At 37.2% G+C, this 21,565-nt stretch overlaps 1 protein-coding gene across 2 annotated transcripts in view; it reads right to left on the bottom strand.

Annotated features, from left to right (window-relative positions):
• Positions 1-19: 19 nt before the first annotated feature.
• The window catches only part of plxnc1 (plexin C1), a 32,201-nt gene continuing 10,655 nt past the window's right edge, over positions 20-21,565 (bottom strand). The window contains exons 15-31 of one of the 2 annotated variants that reach the window (XM_058624271.1): positions 21,456-21,555; positions 21,208-21,309; positions 20,683-20,786; positions 20,538-20,579; positions 19,682-19,806; positions 18,310-18,508; positions 17,270-17,416; positions 15,353-15,521; positions 14,978-15,078; positions 14,160-14,235; positions 4,224-4,258; positions 3,655-3,750; positions 3,106-3,269; positions 2,865-3,012; positions 2,067-2,207; positions 1,913-1,987; positions 20-555 (exon numbers count right to left, since the gene is read on the bottom strand). In XM_058624271.1, coding sequence (XP_058480254.1) covers positions 451-555; positions 1,913-1,987; positions 2,067-2,207; positions 2,865-3,012; positions 3,106-3,269; positions 3,655-3,750; positions 4,224-4,258; positions 14,160-14,235; positions 14,978-15,078; positions 15,353-15,521; positions 17,270-17,416; positions 18,310-18,508; positions 19,682-19,806; positions 20,538-20,579; positions 20,683-20,786; positions 21,208-21,309; positions 21,456-21,555 — 1,929 coding nt within the window. In that variant the 3' untranslated portion in view covers positions 20-450. Of the gene's footprint in view, positions 556-1,912; positions 1,988-2,066; positions 2,208-2,864; positions 3,013-3,105; positions 3,270-3,654; positions 3,751-4,223; positions 4,259-14,159; positions 14,236-14,977; positions 15,079-15,352; positions 15,522-17,269; positions 17,417-18,309; positions 18,509-19,681; positions 19,807-20,537; positions 20,580-20,682; positions 20,787-21,207; positions 21,313-21,455; positions 21,556-21,565 lie in introns of both variants that reach the window. The other variant, XM_058624270.1, reaches the window with a different exon arrangement.

The following is a 21,565-nucleotide window of genomic DNA, read 5'->3' as shown; positions in this document are numbered from 1 at the left end:
TGAAGTTTTATTTTCTTCATTCAGCAAATATGCATGTTATAAATTAAGATAATCAAAATACATGTAAACATGGTCAGTCAGACTTACAAACACGATTTATGTGGGGAGTATTTCTACATGTATATGTTCCAGTTTGTCACTGAATTAAGAGAAGAAGCTAGTACACTGAAGAAAAACAAAATCCAGACAAGGATAAATTTAAACTGTCAGAATTAAAATACAAGGTGGAAGGAATAGCCCTTAATATGGTAACAAGTCCCTGCCATCCCAACGCAGCAGAGGCAGCTGCATCATTCAATAAATCGATAAGCCACAACCATAGCTCAACCTCACTGTGCATTGAAACATACCTGATACCTTCATCTCCATGCAGGGGAGGATGATATATGCTTGCCTATAGTCTCTTCTCTGGTCACATGACAGCTTGTCACTGTCAGATCTTCAGACAGCTCAGCTCCAGGAGCAGCTCTTTAATCCATCAAACAAGTTTTTGACTTGATGCACTTGCTCAATCAGCTCTGCAGGGGCGCCATTCTGGTTCAGTTTGTCTATTATCTGTGGGAAGACAAATCCAAAGGATAGCAATTTCAAATCAGTCTTTCCAATGAAAAAAACAAAAACACTGAAGTTGATTTGTTGACTTCTATTAAAGGTAGTGCAACAAACTGAGGACTTAAGCAAGTCAGAAACCTATGGTGGTTTTTACTACCATTCCCTCTTTATGCATCAGATTCTATTTTGTGTCGTTAGTAGTCTACTTCAAAATGCACATCCATTCAGAGTGCAGTTGAAACACGGGGACAACATGAAGCCCTCTGTGAAGCAAGGCTGTTGCCCCAAATGTACCATATTTCAAATGAACAGGAAACAAAGCTAAAAATCTTATTTCCTGTCACCGACAGATTCATCATGGGTGCGACGAGACCAGCTGTTGTTCATAACAACACATTTGTTCTTTACATACATCCACTGTTACTTTTTTAAGTGCTTGTCATGAGGTTTCAGGAATGATTCAGCCTGAAATCACAAGACTGATGAAGCCTCTGCTGTGTCTGATTTATCTGTCATATTGTTAAAGGTCCGGTGTGTAAGATCATTCTTATTTAACAGAAATTGAGGAACAATTAATTGATGATTGTTTCAGTACAATCGCCTTATGGCATGAATTGTTGTTTTTCATGACTGAGCCATTTTAGACCACCATGTTTTTAAAAATAGACCACAGTGAACAAACTAAACATCTTTAAGTTTTGACGTTAACTGAAGGCTACAGATTCTCAAACACACTTCCTTTGATGCAGTCACATGTAACTCATCACATCTCGCATAATATAACAAATCTTCTGAGTCATGAACAAAATGTAGTTGATCTACATTACAGTGTTATTGTTTTGGCAAAACTAAAATGATCTCATTTAAATCTCTGATATTTATGCAGTTTACTTCAGGTTATAGTAGTGAGACTTTTGCACAGTACTGTATCTCCTGTAAATGGCTGCTTTACCTACAGTATATATAATATTTGGCGTCACAGCAATGAGCTTGTTTCATAATTTCTATTGAATGGTGTTGTAGTTTGTTATCTTTAAAAAGTGGATCCCCATATAACTAGTTTGGAAAACACTGCTCCAATTGGTTCAGCCTAAATAAAATAACCTTCACTCCAACCCCCCCCCCCCCCCACTTGCAGACAAAATCTGATCCAAATAGACTGAAGTGTCAAACTGTGACTGGGAGGCGTCAGCAAAGATGTCAATTGAACATGAGTAAAAAGGAAGCGTGTGGGTTTGGCATCTGAAACAGCTTGTGTGGTAAATCATCAACATCATCTATGGGTTTTATCTCAGTCACAGTGATTCTGTGCCACTGTGGAGGCAAAAAGAAAATGCCCAGCGAGTGTGACAGAACTGACCTCTGTGAAGTATTTCAGCATGAATTTGTAGAGCTCTCTGAGGGCCGCTGCTTCGTTGAATTCATTCACGTGTTTCTGAAATCAAAATCAGTGGTCAGCCTTTCTTGTGCCACCTTCTCTTTTGTAACGTTGAACCATGACAAATTAATCTTACCTTGGACTCCTCCTGCAGGAAAGCCTTAAATTCAGAGTCATTGATTGGCGACTGCTCTCTGACCTGCTTGTAGTAAGCCTTCACTTCCTGTTTGAACTTGGGAATATCTTTGGCGTAGAGGAGCTTGTTTGTGGGCGCGTGCTGGAAGACAACATTTCAAAAAGGTGAACATTTTTGTTTCTTTGCATTTCGAGATGCAGATTATCTGGCCAAATTATCCTGTAATGTGAGGGATTAACAGACAAGTCAGCAACAATTGGGGCGTGAACAGAATGCCGCAATAACTTTTGTGTACAAGCCAAGTTGATTCCGTCTTCTCAGCTATGACTCCATCCAGTTTTTTTTGCATTTCTCAGCACAAAACATGGCGCATACACAACTGACATCGCTGACAGTCCGCGTCCATTTCTGTTTATATTCTGAAGTCGTGTTAAATCACACAAGTTTTCGTGAGATCCCAAATCCCTGGGATCTCCTCCCTGGAATTGTTTGATTAAATGCTGTAAAAATCCTGGTAGATCAGCAGTTTATCAAATACTCAGACCAATAAACACTTTAATCACATTTCTTCCTCATTGTGATGCTCAGTTTAAGTTTACGCATCATATCTACATGCACAGAGTTGCTGTCATGTGATTGGCCGATACGAGATTAGCATCAACAGGCGATTGAGCAGGTGTACTTAATAAAGTGGCTGGAAAGAGGACTGTGGTACACGAATGAATGATGGAGACCTTCATCAGAGTAGACTTCCTGCTTTTCTTCATGTAAACTAAATTCTTTGGTTTTGGTGTTTACCTTCCCCAGCTGAGTCTCACTGAGGGAGAAGGAGTCCATGAAGGCCTGAGCGATGACCGACAGGCAGCGTTCCAACTGCGAACTCTTCTCCATATCGAATACAAACTGGGGGTTTTTCAGGATGTTGACCCAGAAGCGCAGCGGTAAACTGTGAGCCAGAGTAAACACAGGTGTCTAGAAATGAGATTCAACAGATCAACTTGTTTCTTCTGTGCTTTGGAGTGGACGAGCCTGGTCTTACCTGTTGGTCTTCCAGATGTGCAGGACGTCTGGGTCCATGATCTTCATGTTGTCCGCCTGAGTGTCCAGGAAGTCGAAGAAATACTTGACAGCATGCGGCGCTCGGCTCTGTGACATCGCCCAGATGGACCTGAACAGGTTCTCCACATACGAATGCACGGCCACCTGACGGAGAGACAGATCAAAAGCATATGTGTTTTTTGTATAATACCTTTAGTGTATTAATTATAGTCTATATATCATTTAATTCAGTGTTTTTTTTTATCATTGCTGTTTATTGGATCCTGAGCACGGCAGCCATTTTACGACATTTCAGGCATTTGATTGTCTTTGGTGATGCAGTTGTGCTTTGACAACACATGTAAATATCATGGTAATACGTAAAGCAAAGTGAACCTTTCTTCTTTTCTTGTCTTTCACAGCTCACAGTGTGGGGCACACAAACAAACAAACAAACAAACAAACAAACAAAACGCCAGCTCTGGTGTCAGTTCTGTTAGTGCCGGACTGAGTGTGTCATCAGTTTCAAAGTAAAATGACGTCCTCTTGCCTTGGTTGAGAGCAGCTTGGTGAGATGCACTTCCTTCAGCTTTAACTTCTTCCTCTCTGGGTTCCTCTTTTGGTCCTCGTCAACATCCGGATCAATCTGCAGTTAAAAAAAAACGAACTAATCTAAATCCAAACTAATGCTCAGTAATATATGATTCAAACTGAATGTAAAAGGTCCAATGTGGAAGAATTAGTGACATCTAATGGTGAGCCTGAAACAGCTGACGACTCCTCTCACTCCTGCCTTTCCCAAGTGAGTTCGCTTTTCATAAATGTATCTTCCATAAAGATCAATTCTTCTCAAAAACAGAACTCCATCTGGGCTGTTGTACAGACATGGCAGTGCAAGATAACAAAAGGTCTTAAGTGAATTTATTTATTCTTAAAGCTACAAAAACAAAACAAAAAATGTTTTTAAGCAATTACACACTTATACAAACATACTTGCAGGTAGTAGTATGTATAAGTATATGCATATATATACACATATATACATCATTTCTGCCAATAAACTCTCCACACACTGGACCTTTAATCATTCACTTAAGAAAACATAAAACTGTCTTTTACCAGGTGGAAGTATTTCCCAGAGAAGTTCTCATCGTCTAGAGGCAAAAACGAGAAGTCAATACTGATTACTGGCAGAAAACAAATTAAAAAGAAATGACTCATCAGTAATTGTGAGATTTGCATCATTGAATAACACAGCCTTCGTTTCATCAGGAGGATCTTTGATGCTAAAACATTTTACTGATCAATTAGTTATTAGTCCATTAGTCCAAATAAAGACAAATGTGATTCATATTAATATAATATATCTTATATTTATATAAGAGTATTAGGGCCACATGTAAAAAAAGAAAAAGAAAACAGGGTTTTTGTTATTGACTAAAAAAACAAATAAAATCTGTTAAAGATTTCTCACAGACAAAGGTATCAAACGAAACAAACGTAATGTGTAACATTAAAAATTATGTGTTTGCACCAGGGCTCCGCAGGGTACAGTGCTCTCTCCTTTCCTGGTGTGAACTGAACCAACTGCGCAAAAACGCCAGCATGACAAATGAGGTGGCAATCGATTTCAGGAGGAAGGCTCCTCAGACCACCAGTGAACATCCACGGTTTGGACATTGAGGTTGTGGAGGAGTACAAGCACGTGTGTGTTCACATCAACAACAAACTGGACTGGACACACAACCCATTCTTGTACAAGAAGGGCCAGAGTTGTCTCCACCTACTGAGGAGACTGAGGTCCTTTGGTGTGTGCAGGAAACTGGAAAGAACATTTTATGACTCTGTGGTAGTGTTGGCTGTCTTTTAAGCTGTGGTCAACTGGGCCAGTGGAAGCTCTCAAAAGACTGATCAGAAGGCTCAGTCTTGGACTGTACCCTGGACTCCATTGAGGAGGCGGGTGATAGGAGAATGTTGGTCAAGCTGACATCAATCATGGACAGCCCCTCATGACATTTTTGTCTTATTTTGGACACCTTACCATACTGACAAATATCATAAGGCGTTCAAAATTTGACAAAAATGTCATTGTATAGTAAGGCGTCCAAAATGTGACAAAAATGTCATAATATAGTAAGGCGTTCTAAATGTGACAAAAATGTCATAGTATAGTAAGGCGTCCAAAATGTGACAAAAATGTCATATTATAGTAAGGCGTCCAAAATGTCATAGTATAGTAAGGCGTTCTAAATGTGACAAAAATGTCATAGTATAGTAAGGTGTCCAAAATGTGACAAAAATGTCATAGTATAGTAAGGCGTCCAAAATGTCTCAAAAAAGTCATAGTATAGTAAGGTGTCCAAAATGTGACAAAAATGTCATAGTATAGTAAGGCGTCCAAAATGTCTCAAAAAAGTCATAGTATAGTAAGGCGTCCAAAAGGGGACAGAAATGTCATTCTATAGCAAGTTGTCATAAATGTGACAAAAATGTCATAGTATAGTTAGTTGTCCTTAATGTGACAAAAAGGTCATAGTATAGTAAGGCGTCCAAAATGTGACAAAAATGTCATAGTATAGTAAGGCATCCAAAATGTGACAAAAATGTCATAGTATAGTAAGGCGTCCAAAATGTCTCAAAAAAGTCAAAGTATAGTAAGGTGTCCAAAATGTGACAAAAAATGTCATAGTATAGTAAGGCGTCCAAAATGAGACAAAAATGTCATAGTATAGTAAGGCCTACAAAAAGAGACAAAAATGTCATAGTATAGTAAGGCGTTGTGATGGATTCAGGGCTGGTCATGTTTGCTGCCCTTGTGGGCTGTTTCTGCCTTGTCTTTCAGGTGGGTAGAGCTGCGGCTGAGTGAGTGATGCAGTACACCCGCAAACAGCTCAAGAGGCTATTTAAGCAGACCTGCCACAGATGCTCTCCCTCTTCCTCTGGCCTGCCGACTGACATTGTAGTTCCTGTTTTGGTTTACACATTATGTTTAAATATTTGGTAACTTTAATTTAATTAAAATATATTAAATTATGTTCAGATTATGTGTGGTCTCCCCTTTTTTGTCACATACGTCGAGCCAGGTTGTGACAGTGTCCAAAATAAGACAAAAAAGTCATAGTATAGTAAGGCGTCCAAAATGTGACAAAAACGTCATAGTATAGTAAGGCGCCCAAAATTTGACAAAAATGTCATAGTATAGTAAGGCGTCCAAAATGTGACAAAAAAGTCATAGTATAGTAAGGCGCCCAAAATTTGACAAAAATGTCATAGTATAGTAAGGCGTCCAAAATGTGACAAAAATGTCATAGTATAGTAAGGCGTCCAAAATGTGACAAAAATGTCATAGTATAGTTAGTTGTCCTAAATGTGACAAAATGGTCATAGTATAGTAAGGCGTCCAAAATGTGACAAAAATGTCATAGTATAGTTAGTTGTCCTAAATGTGACAAAATGGTCATAGTATAGTAAGGCGTCCAAAATGTGACAAAAATGTCATAGTAAAGTAAGGCGTCCAAAATGTGACAAAAAATGTCATAGTATAGTAAGGCGCCCAAAATGTGACAAAAAGGTCATAGTATAGTAAGGCGTCCAAAATGAGACAAAAAAGTCATAGTATAGTAAGGCGTCCAAAATGTGACAAAAAAGTCATAGTATAGTAAGGCGTCCAAAATGTGACAAAAATGTCATAGTATATAGTAAGGCGTTCAAAATGTGACAAAAAAGTCATAGTATAGTAAGGCGCCCAAAATTTGACAAAAATGTCATAGTATAGTAAGGCGTCCAAAATGTGACAAAAATGTCATAGTATAGTAAGGCGTCCAAAATGTGACAAAAATGTCATAGTATAGTAAGGCGTCCAAAATGTGACAAAAAAGTCATAGTATAGTAAGGCGCCCAAAATTTGACAAAAATGTCATAGTATAGTAAGGCGTCCAAAATGTGACAAAAAAGTCATAGTATAGTAAGGCGTCCAAAATGTGACAAAAAAGTCATAGTATAGTAAGGCGTCCAAAATGTGACAAAAAAGTCATAGTATAGTAAGGCGTCCAAAATGTGACAAAAAAGTCATAGTATAGTAAGGCGTCCAAAATGTGACAAAAAAGTCATAGTATAGTAAGGCGTCCAAAATTTGACAAAAATGTCATAGTATAGTAAGGCGTCCAAAATGTGACAAAAATGTCATAGTATAGTAAGGTGTCCAAAATGTGACAAAAAAGTCATAGTATAGTAAGGCGTCCAAAATGTGACAAAAAAGTCATAGTATAGTAAGGCGTCCAAAATGTGACAAAAAAGTCATAGTATAGTAAGGCGCCCAAAATTTGACAAAAATGTCATAGTATAGTAAGGCGTCCAAAATGTGACAAAAAAGTCATAGTATAGTAAGGCGTCCAAAATGTGACAAAAATGTCATAATATAGTTAGTTGTCCTAAATGTGACAAAAAGGTCATAGTATAGTAAGGCGCCCAAAACGAGACAAAAATGTCATAGTATAGTAAGGCGTCCAAAATGTGACAAAAATGTCATAGTATATAGTAAGGCGTCCAAAATGTGACAAAAAGTCATAGTATAGTAAGGCGTCCAAAATTTGACAAAAATGTCATAGTATAGTAAGGCGTCCAAAATGTGACAAAAAGGTCATAGTATAGTAAGGCGTCCAAAATGTGACAAAAATGTCATAGTATAGTTAGTTGTCCTAAATGTGACAAAAAGGTCATAGTATAGTAAGGAGTCCAAAATGTGACAAAAATGTCATAGTATAGTAAGGCGTCCAAAATGTGACAAAAATGTCATAATATAGTTAGTTGTCCTAAATGTGACAAAAAGGTCATAGTATAGTAAGGCGCCCAAAACGAGACAAAAATGTCATAGTATAGTAAGGCGTCCAAAATGTGACAAAAAGGTCATAGTATAGTAAGGCGTCCAAAATGTGACAAAAATGTCATAGTATAGTTAGTTGTCCTAAATGTGACAAAAAGGTCATAGTATAGTAAGGAGTCCAAAATGTGACAAAAATGTCATAGTATAGTAAGGCGTCCAAAATGTGACAAAAAATGTCATAGTATAGTAAGGCGTCCAAAATGTCTCAAAAAAGTCATAGTATAGTAATGCGTCCAAAATGTGACAAAAATGTCATTCTATAGTAAGTTGTCATAAATGTGACAAAAATGTCATAGTATAGTTAGTTGTCCTAAATGTGACAAAAATGTCATAGTATAGTAAGGCGTCCAAAATGTGACAAAAATGTCATAGTATAGTAAGGCATCCAAAATGTGACAAAAAAGTCATAGTATAGAAAGGCGCCCAAAATTTGACAAAAATGTCATAGTATATAGTAAGGCGTCCAAAATGTGACAAAAAAGTCATAGTATAGTAAGGCGTCCAAAATGTGACAAAAATGTCATAGTATATAGTAAGGCGTTCAAAATGTGACAAAAAAGTCATAGTATAGTAAGGCGTCCAAAATGTGACAAAAATGTCATAGTATAGTAAGGTGTCCAAAATGTGACAAAAAAGTCATAGTATAGTAAGGCGTCCAAAATTTGACAAAAATGTCATAGTATAGTAAGGCGTCCAAAATGTGACAAAAATGTCATAGTATAGTAAGGCGTCCAAAATGTGACAAAAATGTCATAGTATAGTAAGGTGTCCAAAATGTGACAAAAATGTCATAGTATAGTAAGGCGTCCAAAATGTGACAAAAAAGTCATAGTATAGTAAGGCGTCCAAAATGTGACAAAAAAGTCATAGTATAGTAAGGCGCCCAAAATGTGACAAAAAAGTCATAGTATAGTAAGGCGTCCAAAATGTGACAAAAATGTCATAATATAGTTAGTTGTCCTAAATGTGACAAAAAGGTCATAGTATAGTAAGGCGCCCAAAACGAGACAAAAATGTCATAGTATAGTAAGGCGTCCAAAATGTGACAAAAAAGTCATAGTATAGTAAGGCGTCCAAAATGTGACAAAAATGTCATAGTATAGTTAGTTGTCCTAAATGTGACAAAAAGGTCATAGTATAGTAAGGCGCCCAAAACGAGACAAAAATGTCATAGTATAGTAAGGCGTCCAAAATGTGACAAAAATGTCATAGTATATAGTAAGGCGTCCAAAATGTGACAAAAAGTCATAGTATAGTAAGGCGTCCAAAATTTGACAAAAATGTCATAGTATAGTAAGGCGTCCAAAATGTGACAAAAAGGTCATAGTATAGTAAGGCGTCCAAAATGTGACAAAAATGTCATAGTATAGTTAGTTGTCCTAAATGTGACAAAAAGGTCATAGTATAGTAAGGCGTCCAAAATGTGACAAAAATGTCATAGTATATAGTAAGGCGTCCAAAATGTGACAAAAAGTCATAGTATAGTAAGGCGTCCAAAATTTGACAAAAATGTCATAGTATAGTAAGGCGTCCAAAATGTGACAAAAAGGTCATAGTATAGTAAGGCGTCCAAAATGTGACAAAAATGTCATAGTATAGTTAGTTGTCCTAAATGTGACAAAAAGGTCATAGTATAGTAAGGAGTCCAAAATGTGACAAAAAATGTCATAGTATAGTAAGGCGTCCAAAATGTGACAAAAAATGTCATAGTAAAGTAAGGCGTCCAAAATGTCTCAAAAAAGTCATAGTATAGTAATGCGTCCAAAATGTGACAAAAATGTCATTCTATAGTAAGTTGTCATAAATGTGACAAAAATGTCATAGTATAGTTAGTTGTCCTAAATGTGACAAAAAGGTCATAGTATATAGTAAGGCGTACAAAATGAGACTAAAAAGTCATAGTATAGTAAGGCGTCCAAAATGTGACAAAAATGTCATAGTATAGTAAGGCGTCCAAAATGTGACAAAAAAGTCATAGTATAGTAAGGCGTCCAAAATGTGACAAAAATGTCATAGTATAGTAAGGCATCCAAAATGTGACAAAAATGTCATAGTATAGTAAGGCGTCCAAAATGTGACAAAAATGTCATAGTATATAGTAAGGCGTCCAAAATGTGACAAAAAAGTCATAGTATAGTAAGGTGCCCAAAATTTGACAAAAATGTCATAGTAAAGTTAGTTGTCCTAAATGTGACAAAAAGGTCATAGTATAGTAAGGCGCCCAAAACGAGACAAAAATGTCATAGTACAGTAAGGCGTCCAAAATGTGACAAAAATGTCATAGTATAGTAAGGCGTCCAAAATGTGACAAAAAAGTCATAGTATAGTAAGGCGTCCAAAATGAGACAAAAAAGTCATAGTATAGTAAGGCGTCCAAAATGTGACAAAAATGTCATAATATAGTAAGGCGTCCAAAATGTGACAAAAAATGTCATAGTATAGTAAGGCGTCCAAAATGTCTCAAAAAAGTCATAGTATAGTAAGGCGTCCAAAATGTGACAAAAATGTCATAGTATAGTAAGGCGCCCAAAATTTGACAAAAATGTCATAGTATAGTAAGGCGCCCAAAATTTGACAAAAATGTCATAGTATAGTCAGGCGTCCAAAATGAGACAAAAAAGTCATAGTATAGTAAGGCGTCCAAAATGTGACAAAAATGTCATAGTATAGTAAGGCGTCCAAAATGTGACAAAAAAGTCATAGTATAGTAAGGCGCCCAAAATTTGACAAAAATGTCATAGTATAGTAAGGCGTCCAAAATGTGACAAAAAGGTCATAGTATAGTAAGGCGTCCAAAATGAGACAAAAAAGTCATAGTATAGTAAGGCGTCCAAAATGTGACAAAAAATGTCATAGTATAGTAAGGCGTCCAAAATGTCTCAAAAAAGTCATAGTATAGTAAGGCGTCCAAAATGTGACAAAAATGTCATTCTATAGTAAGTTGTCATAAATGTGACAAAAATGTCATAGTATAGTTAGTTGTCCTAAATGTGACAAAAAGGTCATAGTATAGTAAGGCGTCCAAAATGAGACAAAAAAGTCATAGTATAGTAAGGCGTCCAAAATGTGACAAAAATGTCATAGTATAGTAAGGCGTCCAAAATGTGACAAAAATGTCATAGTATAGTTAGTTGTCCTAAATGTGACAAAAAGGTCATAGTATAGTAAGGCGCCCAAAACGAGACAAAAATGTCATAGTATAGTAAGGCGTCCAAAATGTGACAAAAATGTCATAGTATATAGTAAGGCGTCCAAAATGTGACAAAAAGTCATAGTATAGTAAGGCGTCCAAAATTTGACAAAAATGTCATAGTATAGTAAGGCGTCCAAAATGTGACAAAAAGGTCATAGTATAGTAAGGCGTCCAAAATGTGACAAAAATGTCATAGTATAGTTAGTTGTCCTAAATGTGACAAAAAGGTCATAGTATAGTAAGGAGTCCAAAATGTGACAAAAAATGTCATAGTATAGTAAGGCGTCCAAAATGTGACAAAAAATGTCATAGTAAAGTAAGGCGTCCAAAATGTCTCAAAAAAGTCATAGTATAGTAATGCGTCCAAAATGTGACAAAAATGTCATTCTATAGTAAGTTGTCATAAATGTGACAAAAATGTCATAGTATAGTTAGTTGTCCTAAATGTGACAAAAAGGTCATAGTATATAGTAAGGCGTACAAAATGAGACTAAAAAGTCATAGTATAGTAAGGCGTCCAAAATGTGACAAAAATGTCATAGTATAGTAAGGCGTCCAAAATGTGACAAAAAAGTCATAGTATAGTAAGGCGTCCAAAATGTGACAAAAATGTCATAGTATAGTAAGGCATCCAAAATGTGACAAAAATGTCATAGTATAGTAAGGCGTCCAAAATGTGACAAAAATGTCATAGTATATAGTAAGGCGTCCAAAATGTGACAAAAAAGTCATAGTATAGTAAGGTGCCCAAAATTTGACAAAAATGTCATAGTAAAGTTAGTTGTCCTAAATGTGACAAAAAGGTCATAGTATAGTAAGGCGTCCAAAATGTGACAAAAATGTCATAGTATAGTAAGGCGTCCAAAATGTGACAAAAAAGTCATAGTATAGTAAGGCGTCCAAAATGAGACAAAAAAGTCATAGTATAGTAAGGCGTCCAAAATGTGACAAAAATGTCATAATATAGTAAGGCGTCCAAAATGTGACAAAAAATGTCATAGTATAGTAAGGCGTCCAAAATGTCTCAAAAAAGTCATAGTATAGTAAGGCGTCCAAAATGTGACAAAAATGTCATAGTATAGTAAGGCGCCCAAAATTTGACAAAAATGTCATAGTATAGTAAGGCGCCCAAAATTTGACAAAAATGTCATAGTATAGTCAGGCGTCCAAAATGAGACAAAAAAGTCATAGTATAGTAAGGCGTCCAAAATGTGACAAAAATGTCATAGTATAGTAAGGCGTCCAAAATGTGACAAAAAAGTCATAGTATAGTAAGGCGCCCAAAATTTGACAAAAATGTCATAGTATAGTAAGGCGTCCAAAATGTGACAAAAAGGTCATAGTATAGTAAGGCGTCCAAAATGAGACAAAAAAGTCATAGTATAGTAAGGCGTCCAAAATGTGACAAAAAATGTCATAGTATAGTAAGGCGTCCAAAATGTCTCAAAAAAGTCATAGTATAGTAAGGCGTCCAAAATGTGACAAAAATGTCATTCTATAGTAAGTTGTCATAAATGTGACAAAAATGTCATAGTATAGTTAGTTGTCCTAAATGTGACAAAAAGGTCATAGTATAGTAAGGCGTCCAAAATGAGACAAAAAAGTCATAGTATAGTAAGGCGTCCAAAATGTGACAAAAATGTCATAGTATAGTAAGGCGTCCAAAATGTGACAAAAAAGTCATAGTATAGTAAGGCGCCCAAAATTTGACAAAAATGTCATAGTATAGTAAGGCGTCCAAAATGTGACAAAAATGTCATAGTTGGGTACGGCGTCCAAAATGTCTCAAAAAAGTCATAGTATAGTAAGGCGTCCAAAATGTGACAAAAATGTCATTCTATAGTAAGTTGTCATAAATGTGACAAAAATGTCATAGTATAGTTAGTTGTCCTAAATGTGACAAAAAGGTCATAGTATAGTAAGGCGTCCAAAATGAGACAAAAAAGTCATAGTATAGTAAGGCGTCCAAAATGTGACAAAAATGTCATAGTATAGTAAGGCGTCCAAAATGTGACAAAAAAGTCATAGTATAGTAAGGCGCCCAAAATTTGACAAAAATGTCATAGTATAGTAAGGCGTCCAAAATGTGACAAAAAAGTCATAGTTGGGTACGGCGTCCAAAATGTGACAAAAATGTCATAGTATAGTAAGGCGTCCAAAATGTGACAAAAAAGTCATAGTATAGTAAGGCGCCCAAAATTTGACAAAAATGTCATAGTATAGTAAGGCGTCCAAAATGTGACAAAAATGTCATAGTATAGTAAGGCGTCCAAAATGTGACAAAAATGTCATAGTATAGTTAGTTGTCCTAAATGTGACAAAAAGGTCATAGTATAGTAAGGCGTCCAAAATGAGACAAAAAAGTCATAGTATAGTAAGGCGTCCAAAATGTGACAAAAATGTCATAGTATAGTAAGGCGTCCAAAATGTGACAAAAAATTTCATAGTATAGTAAGGCGTCCAAAATGTGACAAAAATGTCATAGTATAGTAAGGTGTCGAAAATGTGACAAAAATGTCATAGTATAGTAAGGCGTCCAAAATGTCTGAAAAAAGTCATAGTATAGTAAGGCGTCCGAAATGTGACGAAAATGTCATAGTAAGTTTTCCAAAATAAGACAAAAATGTCATAGTATAGTAAGTTTTCCAAAATAAGACAAAAATGTCATAGTATAGTAAGGCGCCCAAAACGAGACAAAAATGTCATAGTATAGTAAGGCGCCCAAAATGTGACAAAAAGGTCATAGTATAGTAAGGCGTCCAAAATGAGACAAAAAAGGCATAGTATAGTAAGGCGTCCAAAATGTGACAAAAATGTCATAGTATAGTAAGTTTTACAAAATAAGACAAAAATGTCATAGTATAGTAAGGCATCCAAATGTGACAAAAATGTCATCCACATTCAAGTATGAACTTGTTTGGCTGGTGCAAAATGAATCTAAATGTTTGGTTTGGTTTTAGTTCAAATGAACAGCTCTTACCTTTCAAACTTCCCTGTGGACTCAGGGGAGGATGAGTTTTTTTAGAAAGCACTTTGATTGTTGCTCCATCAGGAACCTGCAGGAACATAAAAATAAATAAACATAAACAATAATTTGGGTTAATACTTTTCTACATCCATTTAGCTAAAAATCTGGAAAACAAGGAAGCATCCATGAAGTGAAATTCTTCAGTTTCCGATGAACACTTCTTTTTCTTGTCTGCCCTGGCTCTGCTGCTATACACACACAAACGCTCCCTCAGTCATGTCTGATCGTATGTTTGAGAGAGTCTGTTTTCAGATGAAGGACGCAGCATAATGCAAATAATGTTACACTGCTTAAACAGGATAAATAATCACAATATTCACCAACACCTACACACTGCAGCTTTAATCAATATCACTATCACATTTATCATTTATCATGTAGATGTGTGAGCACAGTAGAGTTTAAGTGTTTTATTCAATATTAGACAAAAGATTATATTAGACTACATTAGACAATGACTTTAAAATGTTACACTTTTTATTCTATTCTATCAAAGTAAATGAAAAACTATCAACCTTTAACAGACATTCAGTACTTTTTAGCCAGTGTATTCTCTTCAATTTTTGTATTTTATTTGTGTATATTGAATGTTCACTTATGGATCACAACTACATGATGCCCTCTGATATTAACCTACAATTAAACCTACGTAAACTGTACATTGACAATATAGGCTTTCTGTTCTACATCACCTATGTTTTATTTATCCTGAGGCAGTCGTAGTAGCTCTGACAGTGACATGGACAGTGAGTGGGTGTGTCACGTCTCACCTTGTAGTGCTTCAGTGTGTTGAGCATCGTCACCTCCCCGATCACCTCAGAGCTTTTATCCACTTCTTCAAGAGGAATAAAATGTCCATCTTGCTCATACTCTGTGGTTAAAGGCAAGGCGAGTTTACTGTATTTGTAAAGCATTATTCATACACTGGGAAACTCAAAGTGCAAACATCAACATTAAAAGTTAAAACAGACGTTACAGTTAAAAGAGATACGTGTGATTTGCCAATAAAAGTGAAAAAATAATCACTTTAAACGTCTTTCAAATGCACTAAAATGATTATTTGAAAATTTAAAAAAAAGCTTGAGTAAACAAAGGGCTTTTATGAAGATTTCATTTTAACTTAAGTGTCAAGTTCAGTCACTGACCGATATGGATGTCCCTGAGGGAAGTGTTGTAGGGAAAACCAAACTTGGCCTTGAAGGTGGACAGGATTTTCTCTTTAACCTGCTCCACAGAGTCACAGGTCAGGCTGTTGACCTCCAGAGGCTCGCTGACCTCCCCTTCACTGCCCACCGCAAACAGCACATTCAGCTTCTGCACGAGAACAGAGACACAGACACATGGGAGACATCAGTGTACACAGAACTGTGCAAATATCTGAGTCCAGTTCTAGCAATTATGAACACACACACACCCAAAACAAAATGGCTTCTACAGGCAGAAGTCAGTATTATGTGCGACCTCCCTCAGAAATAAGCACACATTTTGAGGAAATTGTTGCTGGACTTCTTCTGGTCTCTCACAGAACAGTCTCTAAAAAACATTTTAACAAGTTTTCTCTGTCTTCTTTTGCGTGTGTGTGTGATGAGCTGCAGGTGTGTCTGCTTGATTGCATGACGTGTGTGAGTGTGTGGGTGGATGCTGGGAGCTGATTGGCCCTGCACAGGACCACAACACCAGACCAGACTTCCCTTGAACCACTAACAGCCAGAGAAGCAGCAGGTCATTGTGTTTGTTTTTAAATACTGAAGCTTTACTGGGTTTTTTTGTGGCTGTTCTCTTTGGTGCAAAATTATGAATTAATATCTGTTAAATTCTGACATTTTGAATGGAATAATGAGACTGAACAGAATATCTGCAGTTTAATTCATCAGTCACAGTTGGAGTACACATATATATGCATTAAGTGGGAGGGAGATGTTCTTAAAAAGGCTTTCAGACCAGTGGTACAGTTAGTATCATTGATATCTGTCTTATTTCCTTTCAACAGTTTAGTGGTTTGCACTAAATGATGGGTGGGTATGGCTTGTGACTGTAGATAAACTACTTGTGGTTGCAGTGGTTTTGTTACTCCGGCAGCAGAGTGTGATGGAGTCAACACAGGGCAGATTATCAAACAGTGTCTTAAATCTAAACCACAGTGTATTCAGCATTTGCAGGAACTTTTTTTTTCTTCTTTCTTTCTTTCTTTTCTTTCCTTCTTTCTTTCTTTCTTTCTTTCTTTCTTTCTTTCATTTCTGCTTAATACATAATATGTAATCAATTTTAAGGTCTCACTTCCTCAAAAACAGCAGATTATCATAAACTGAACATCTTCAGAGTCTACTAAGCGATGGGCTGAGGAATCTGATGTACAAATAAGATGTAGAAGAACTTTAGATGTCTAAACCCCCAGCAGAGTGTCTAAAGACTTCATCTGCAGCATGATGATCAGGGTGGGATCACACAGGAAAACAGAAGACACAAATAGAAGAAAAACTGACAATAAAGAAGAGAGGATGTTGCACTTTGTTGCAAATTGTTAAAGGTTAAGAAACTGAATATACAACCCATAACTTGGTTTGCATACGCGTATATCTGCTTTAAAATAAAGGTCTATACAGCCTTAGAAGAAGCCTTATCAAAGACTGTGATTTAACGTAGTGCATCATCTTGTGCTGACCAGTTTCTATGGCAACACAGTCAGACAATAAAATAAAAAAAAAAAATTACTTTAAAGAAGCACTTGACTTTCACTGCGCTGGACCTCTCTGGCTACATCAGGAGCTATTTCAGTTCACTTCCCTGTCGAGCAAAATCCAGGAAACAAGTCGAGTAATTTTAGAAACCGTGATTTCAGAGTTCATTAAGCTGTCACATGGTGAAGGAAGTGGTTCAGTATCAGTTGATGTGCACCAACGAGTTGTTGCCATACTTTATGTTGTTTTGCACTTTCTGACACAAACTGTGGTTTCGCTCTCTGAAAACTGATGACAATCACCATGAACTATGTGTGAAAGTAAAGATGTAACCAGTGTTACAGAAAACATACATAAAATCTGTGTGTGTGTGTATTTGTTTACCAGGGAGCTGAAGTCCTGGGCCTGCCAAAGCAGCCCGTCCTCACTGAGTGTGTAGAGAGCTTTCTGTGTCACACAGTCCACAGGTCCTTTGGTAATCTGCTGTGTGAGAGCACTAACCATCAGGAACAGGTGCTGGCCGACACTTTCCTGAGCAGAAAGAGAAAAGGGAACACAGTCAGTCAAATGAGGCACAGAAGCCATGCTGACTCTTTGAGTGTGCTGACACTTTGTCTGGTGTCAAGTTGAAGTGGTTTAGCTTTATGACCGTGAATAACTCCACTGACTAATGATAGAAGCTTCTGTCTATTGTCATGTTAATGCATCTACTCTCTGCAGAACAGGTAGGTATGTACGTTCATTACCTGCTGGGATGTCACAGAATATCCGGATAAGAGATGAATAACTAATAACACATCAAGAAAATAGTCCTTCACAACACAGATAAGTGTTTTAGAAGTCATGCACAGTAACAAACGCACTTTTGATGCTTAGTCTGTGTGGTGGTGTGTGATTAATTTTAGTGCAGAAGCAGTTGTTCACTTCTGTAATACATTTCCTCAAATAACAATAATAATAAATAGGCCCGAGTGACAGCGTCGCGCTACACTTGAGAACCAAACTGTGAAGCAAGTTGGATCCAGATGAAGCTGACAGTTTGATGTCTAATGTGTGAACACTTTTGTTTTTTATTTAGAGATACAACATTTAGACATTTAACATTTGACTTCAGGATGGTGCAAAAACTCAAAACTCAACCCAATACAAAAGAATAAGGAGGAGTAAATGACGGAGAGAGTAGAAGAGTGGAGTGAGTTGTTGCACACGTTAGGGTTAGACGTCGCACAATTCATATTCATTGGAACTTTAGTCGATACTGAGCTATTTCACTTGATAAGTGAGAATGTTGACCTGCTGGTGGCACTGGATAAAAACCAATCAAAACAATCAGGGTTAAGAGTTTTGACCAAACCACAGGTTAACACTGAGCGACAGCAAATAAAGACGTCGAGAACAAATATTTAAAGATAAGAGCAACAGACCCGTAGGAAGCCATAAAGGCATATGGACATCCAGTTGGCCAAGAGTTTCTCCACTACAGACTCTGTGCGTCGTAGCAAAAGTTTGGGCTGAGTGTTGCTGTTCTGCTGCATCAGATCCTGCAGCAGAGTCTTCATTATCTCCGTCAGGTACGACAAGTCACTGTGGAGTGCGACTGTTAGTAGAGATGCCAGCGCACACCTGAAACAGAGAAGTGAGAGCGTAGGATAAGAACTGCATACAACTCGGCTCCTACTCAGACACGCACTGAGGTTTACAGTAGTGTAAGAATGCAAATTTGCAACAGTGGCTCAAAGTCAAAAGTTGGTGTAATGGTGGAGTAAAGTGAGTCTCCTCACTTAAATGTTGTGGACAATCTCTTGCTGCATTCTTCATTGTGGATCGCAAAAATGGCCTAAAATGTATACTTGAGTAGTTTTTCTCCCACAATAGAGCTATATCACGGTATTACAAAATCCTCCATTTATAAGACTTTATCTTTTTACTGAATTGGCAAAAAGTATGCACTTTTAGGACTTTTTTCTCCCTCTCTCTCTCTCTCTCTCCTCTCTCTCTCTCTCTCTGCACTGTAAGGCAGCTGTGGGGCGCGGCCTCATCACACATATGTTAAAATAATGAGAGGATCATGTTGGCTTATGGCTTATTATGTTGTATCGGTGTGTTTATTAACACTCATTTACACTGTAATGAAGTTATACAAGTGGTGCATTCAACAGCATCACAGGGAAACTGAGCTCAGCTTTTACTGACTGCATAAGGCTCCAGTTTGGGTCATATACAAAAACAGGAAGACTGACTGAGGCTTGGTTTGTTCTCTCTCTGAACTGAGCTCTGCTGTCCTCATCGATTCTCTGTAGTGCGTGAAGCTGAAGCAGCTGCTGCTCTCCCTCTCTCTCGCTCTCTCACTCAGAGTCAGCAGTCACAGCTGCATTTATTTTTCATTAGTGTTAAACATTTGGAATTGACGGTTAAATCGGACCGAACTGAGAAAATAAGGTATAGCAAATTAAATTCTTCACTCCTCTGGGTCAGAATGCAGGTAATGTTCAAATCAAAATTCGACTCACAGCATAGCGCTCACAACAGGTCAAGTCCAGGATCAAAACCAAAACGAGTGTAATGGTATTGCAAAATCCACATCATGGCAGAGCATGAAAAAAATATTCTAACCCAATTTTCCAGACATCTGCCCTAGATCATTTCTGAAAAAAGCTCCTGTGAGCAAACCGTGCTCAACAAAATCATAACAGAATGATTGACAAGGTACAAGATGACAAGAAGAGCATAAAACAGCGCTCTAGAAGATTCTTACAAGACTTTAAAAATGTCATAAGTAAAAGATGACAAACTCACTTGTTCTTGATAGTGAAACTCTTCTGCTCCTCTAGCACATGAACCATAGAAGTGAGGAAGAGCTGATTGTGGATCAGTCTGGACAAGCTGTGGCAGCACTCATCAAGCTGAACCTTCACAGTGTCCTGGTCCCATGCGAGATACAAAAATATTCATTACACTAAATGTTACAAAACTGTGCGTCCTGATCAGTGGCGGTTGCTGGTCTTTGAAACAGGGGAAGCTCATTTCAGGCCCAGTTATTTATACATACATTTTCACATGAATTCTGCAAACTAGAACAAGGAAACGTGATAATTACGTAAAAGCGAAATGCTATAACATTGTTTTTATTTACAGTGTATATGTGCAAAATGAAAATAAGCTATACTGAGCAAATAACATCTACTGAGGCAGAAAAGGCTCCGCTGTTGTGTATGTTTCTGCAACGCTGTCAGTCAAAAACTGGCTCCTCCTTTCAGACAGTCCCTCTAATCATCATGCAGAAGCCCAGCATCTGTGTCCGCCTACTGCTCCGTTGACTCCCAGAGAAGCTGAGCTTCTGTGGAAGTGACGTTTTTGCTGAAAAAAAAACTATTCTGTGCAATCCCATAGAGAACAGCTGAAGCTGAGCTAGAAGTTGTTTTAATGTGGAGGCTGCTATGGGAATACGAAAATCACGTCGTCCGTGATAAACAGCTGATTCTGAACAAACTCGTGACATGTTCTAATCGCGTTCTAGAGCACGTTTAGTATTGAAACCTAAACAACACGGTACATATTTGATGATATATTAGAGGAAGCTGAGTTTCCCTTGTTGTCTGAGAGCAATCGCCACTGATCCTGATGTGAACCACAGCTGCTGTTAAAAGATTACCTGATTTATGTCTTTGATACACAACTTCATCAAAGCTTCACTCTGGGAAACAGTAACAAAAAGGAAGCTCTGTTATTCTGGTTTTGATAACACATTGGATATTTCACAACATACACTGCATATACTACTGCTTTCTGTACTGCACCTCAGGAAAAAAGATTTTGGAAGCAAAGTGCTTGTAGTCCAGGAAAGGAATGGCTCCAACATTTTCCATCAGCTCAGCTTTCTCTGTCTGCAGATCAACAAAACCTGTGCAAGACAATAAAGGGACACTGGTTTTCTGGACAATGGACCTAAATGATACAGCAGGGTGTGACAATTATGCTACAACAAATTAAAACAATTTCAAACTATATAATTTATATGTAGTTGGGTTTTTTGACCTCTCCTGACTAGGACAGGCAACACTCATCATTTTGATTTACAATCAGCTGCCTCTGTAACAAGTTTTAAAAAGCAAGACCTTTGTATGACCTCAAATATTTTCATGTCTGTTGATATTGTGTGTCGACTTTGTCTGTTTTCCTTTTTTTCTGGGTCTGGGTCTGAAACGTGGTCTGTTTATAATTGACCTGGACTTTACAGTATTAACTGAAAGTAAAATATATGAACCATTATCTGCGCTTTATTGTTATAGCAGAGAGAAACACGGTGAGTATTTAAGACTGACCTTGTCTGATGTCATTCCTGATGTCAAGCTCCAGGTTTTCCAGGAGTTGGTTCATCTCAGCCGTGAGCTTCTTCTGTTTGCTTCGGTACATTAACAATCCAACTGCTAATATTGTCAGGGTTAGGGTTAACAAGACAAAATCAGGACGAGAAGAGAGAAAAAAAAATAGGGTTATTCTGTTTAACTTTGACTTAAAGCCTTGTAAAAGAACATGGTATAAATCACTCAACTATACTTAATGTACTCACAGACAATAATGCCAATGATCAGCAGAAGAACAAGCACGATCCAATAGAAGGATAATGGAGTTGGAAGGTGCAGTGTTACAGTCTTGTCTCCATACTTTAGCTGTAAAAAA

This window comes from Solea solea, chromosome 3, assembly GCF_958295425.1.
Source record: "Solea solea chromosome 3, fSolSol10.1, whole genome shotgun sequence".
NCBI classification, from domain to species: domain Eukaryota; kingdom Metazoa; phylum Chordata; class Actinopteri; order Pleuronectiformes; family Soleidae; genus Solea; species Solea solea.
The sequence above is the reverse complement of the archived record's forward strand: the minus strand, read 5'-3'. Positions and strand labels throughout refer to the sequence as shown.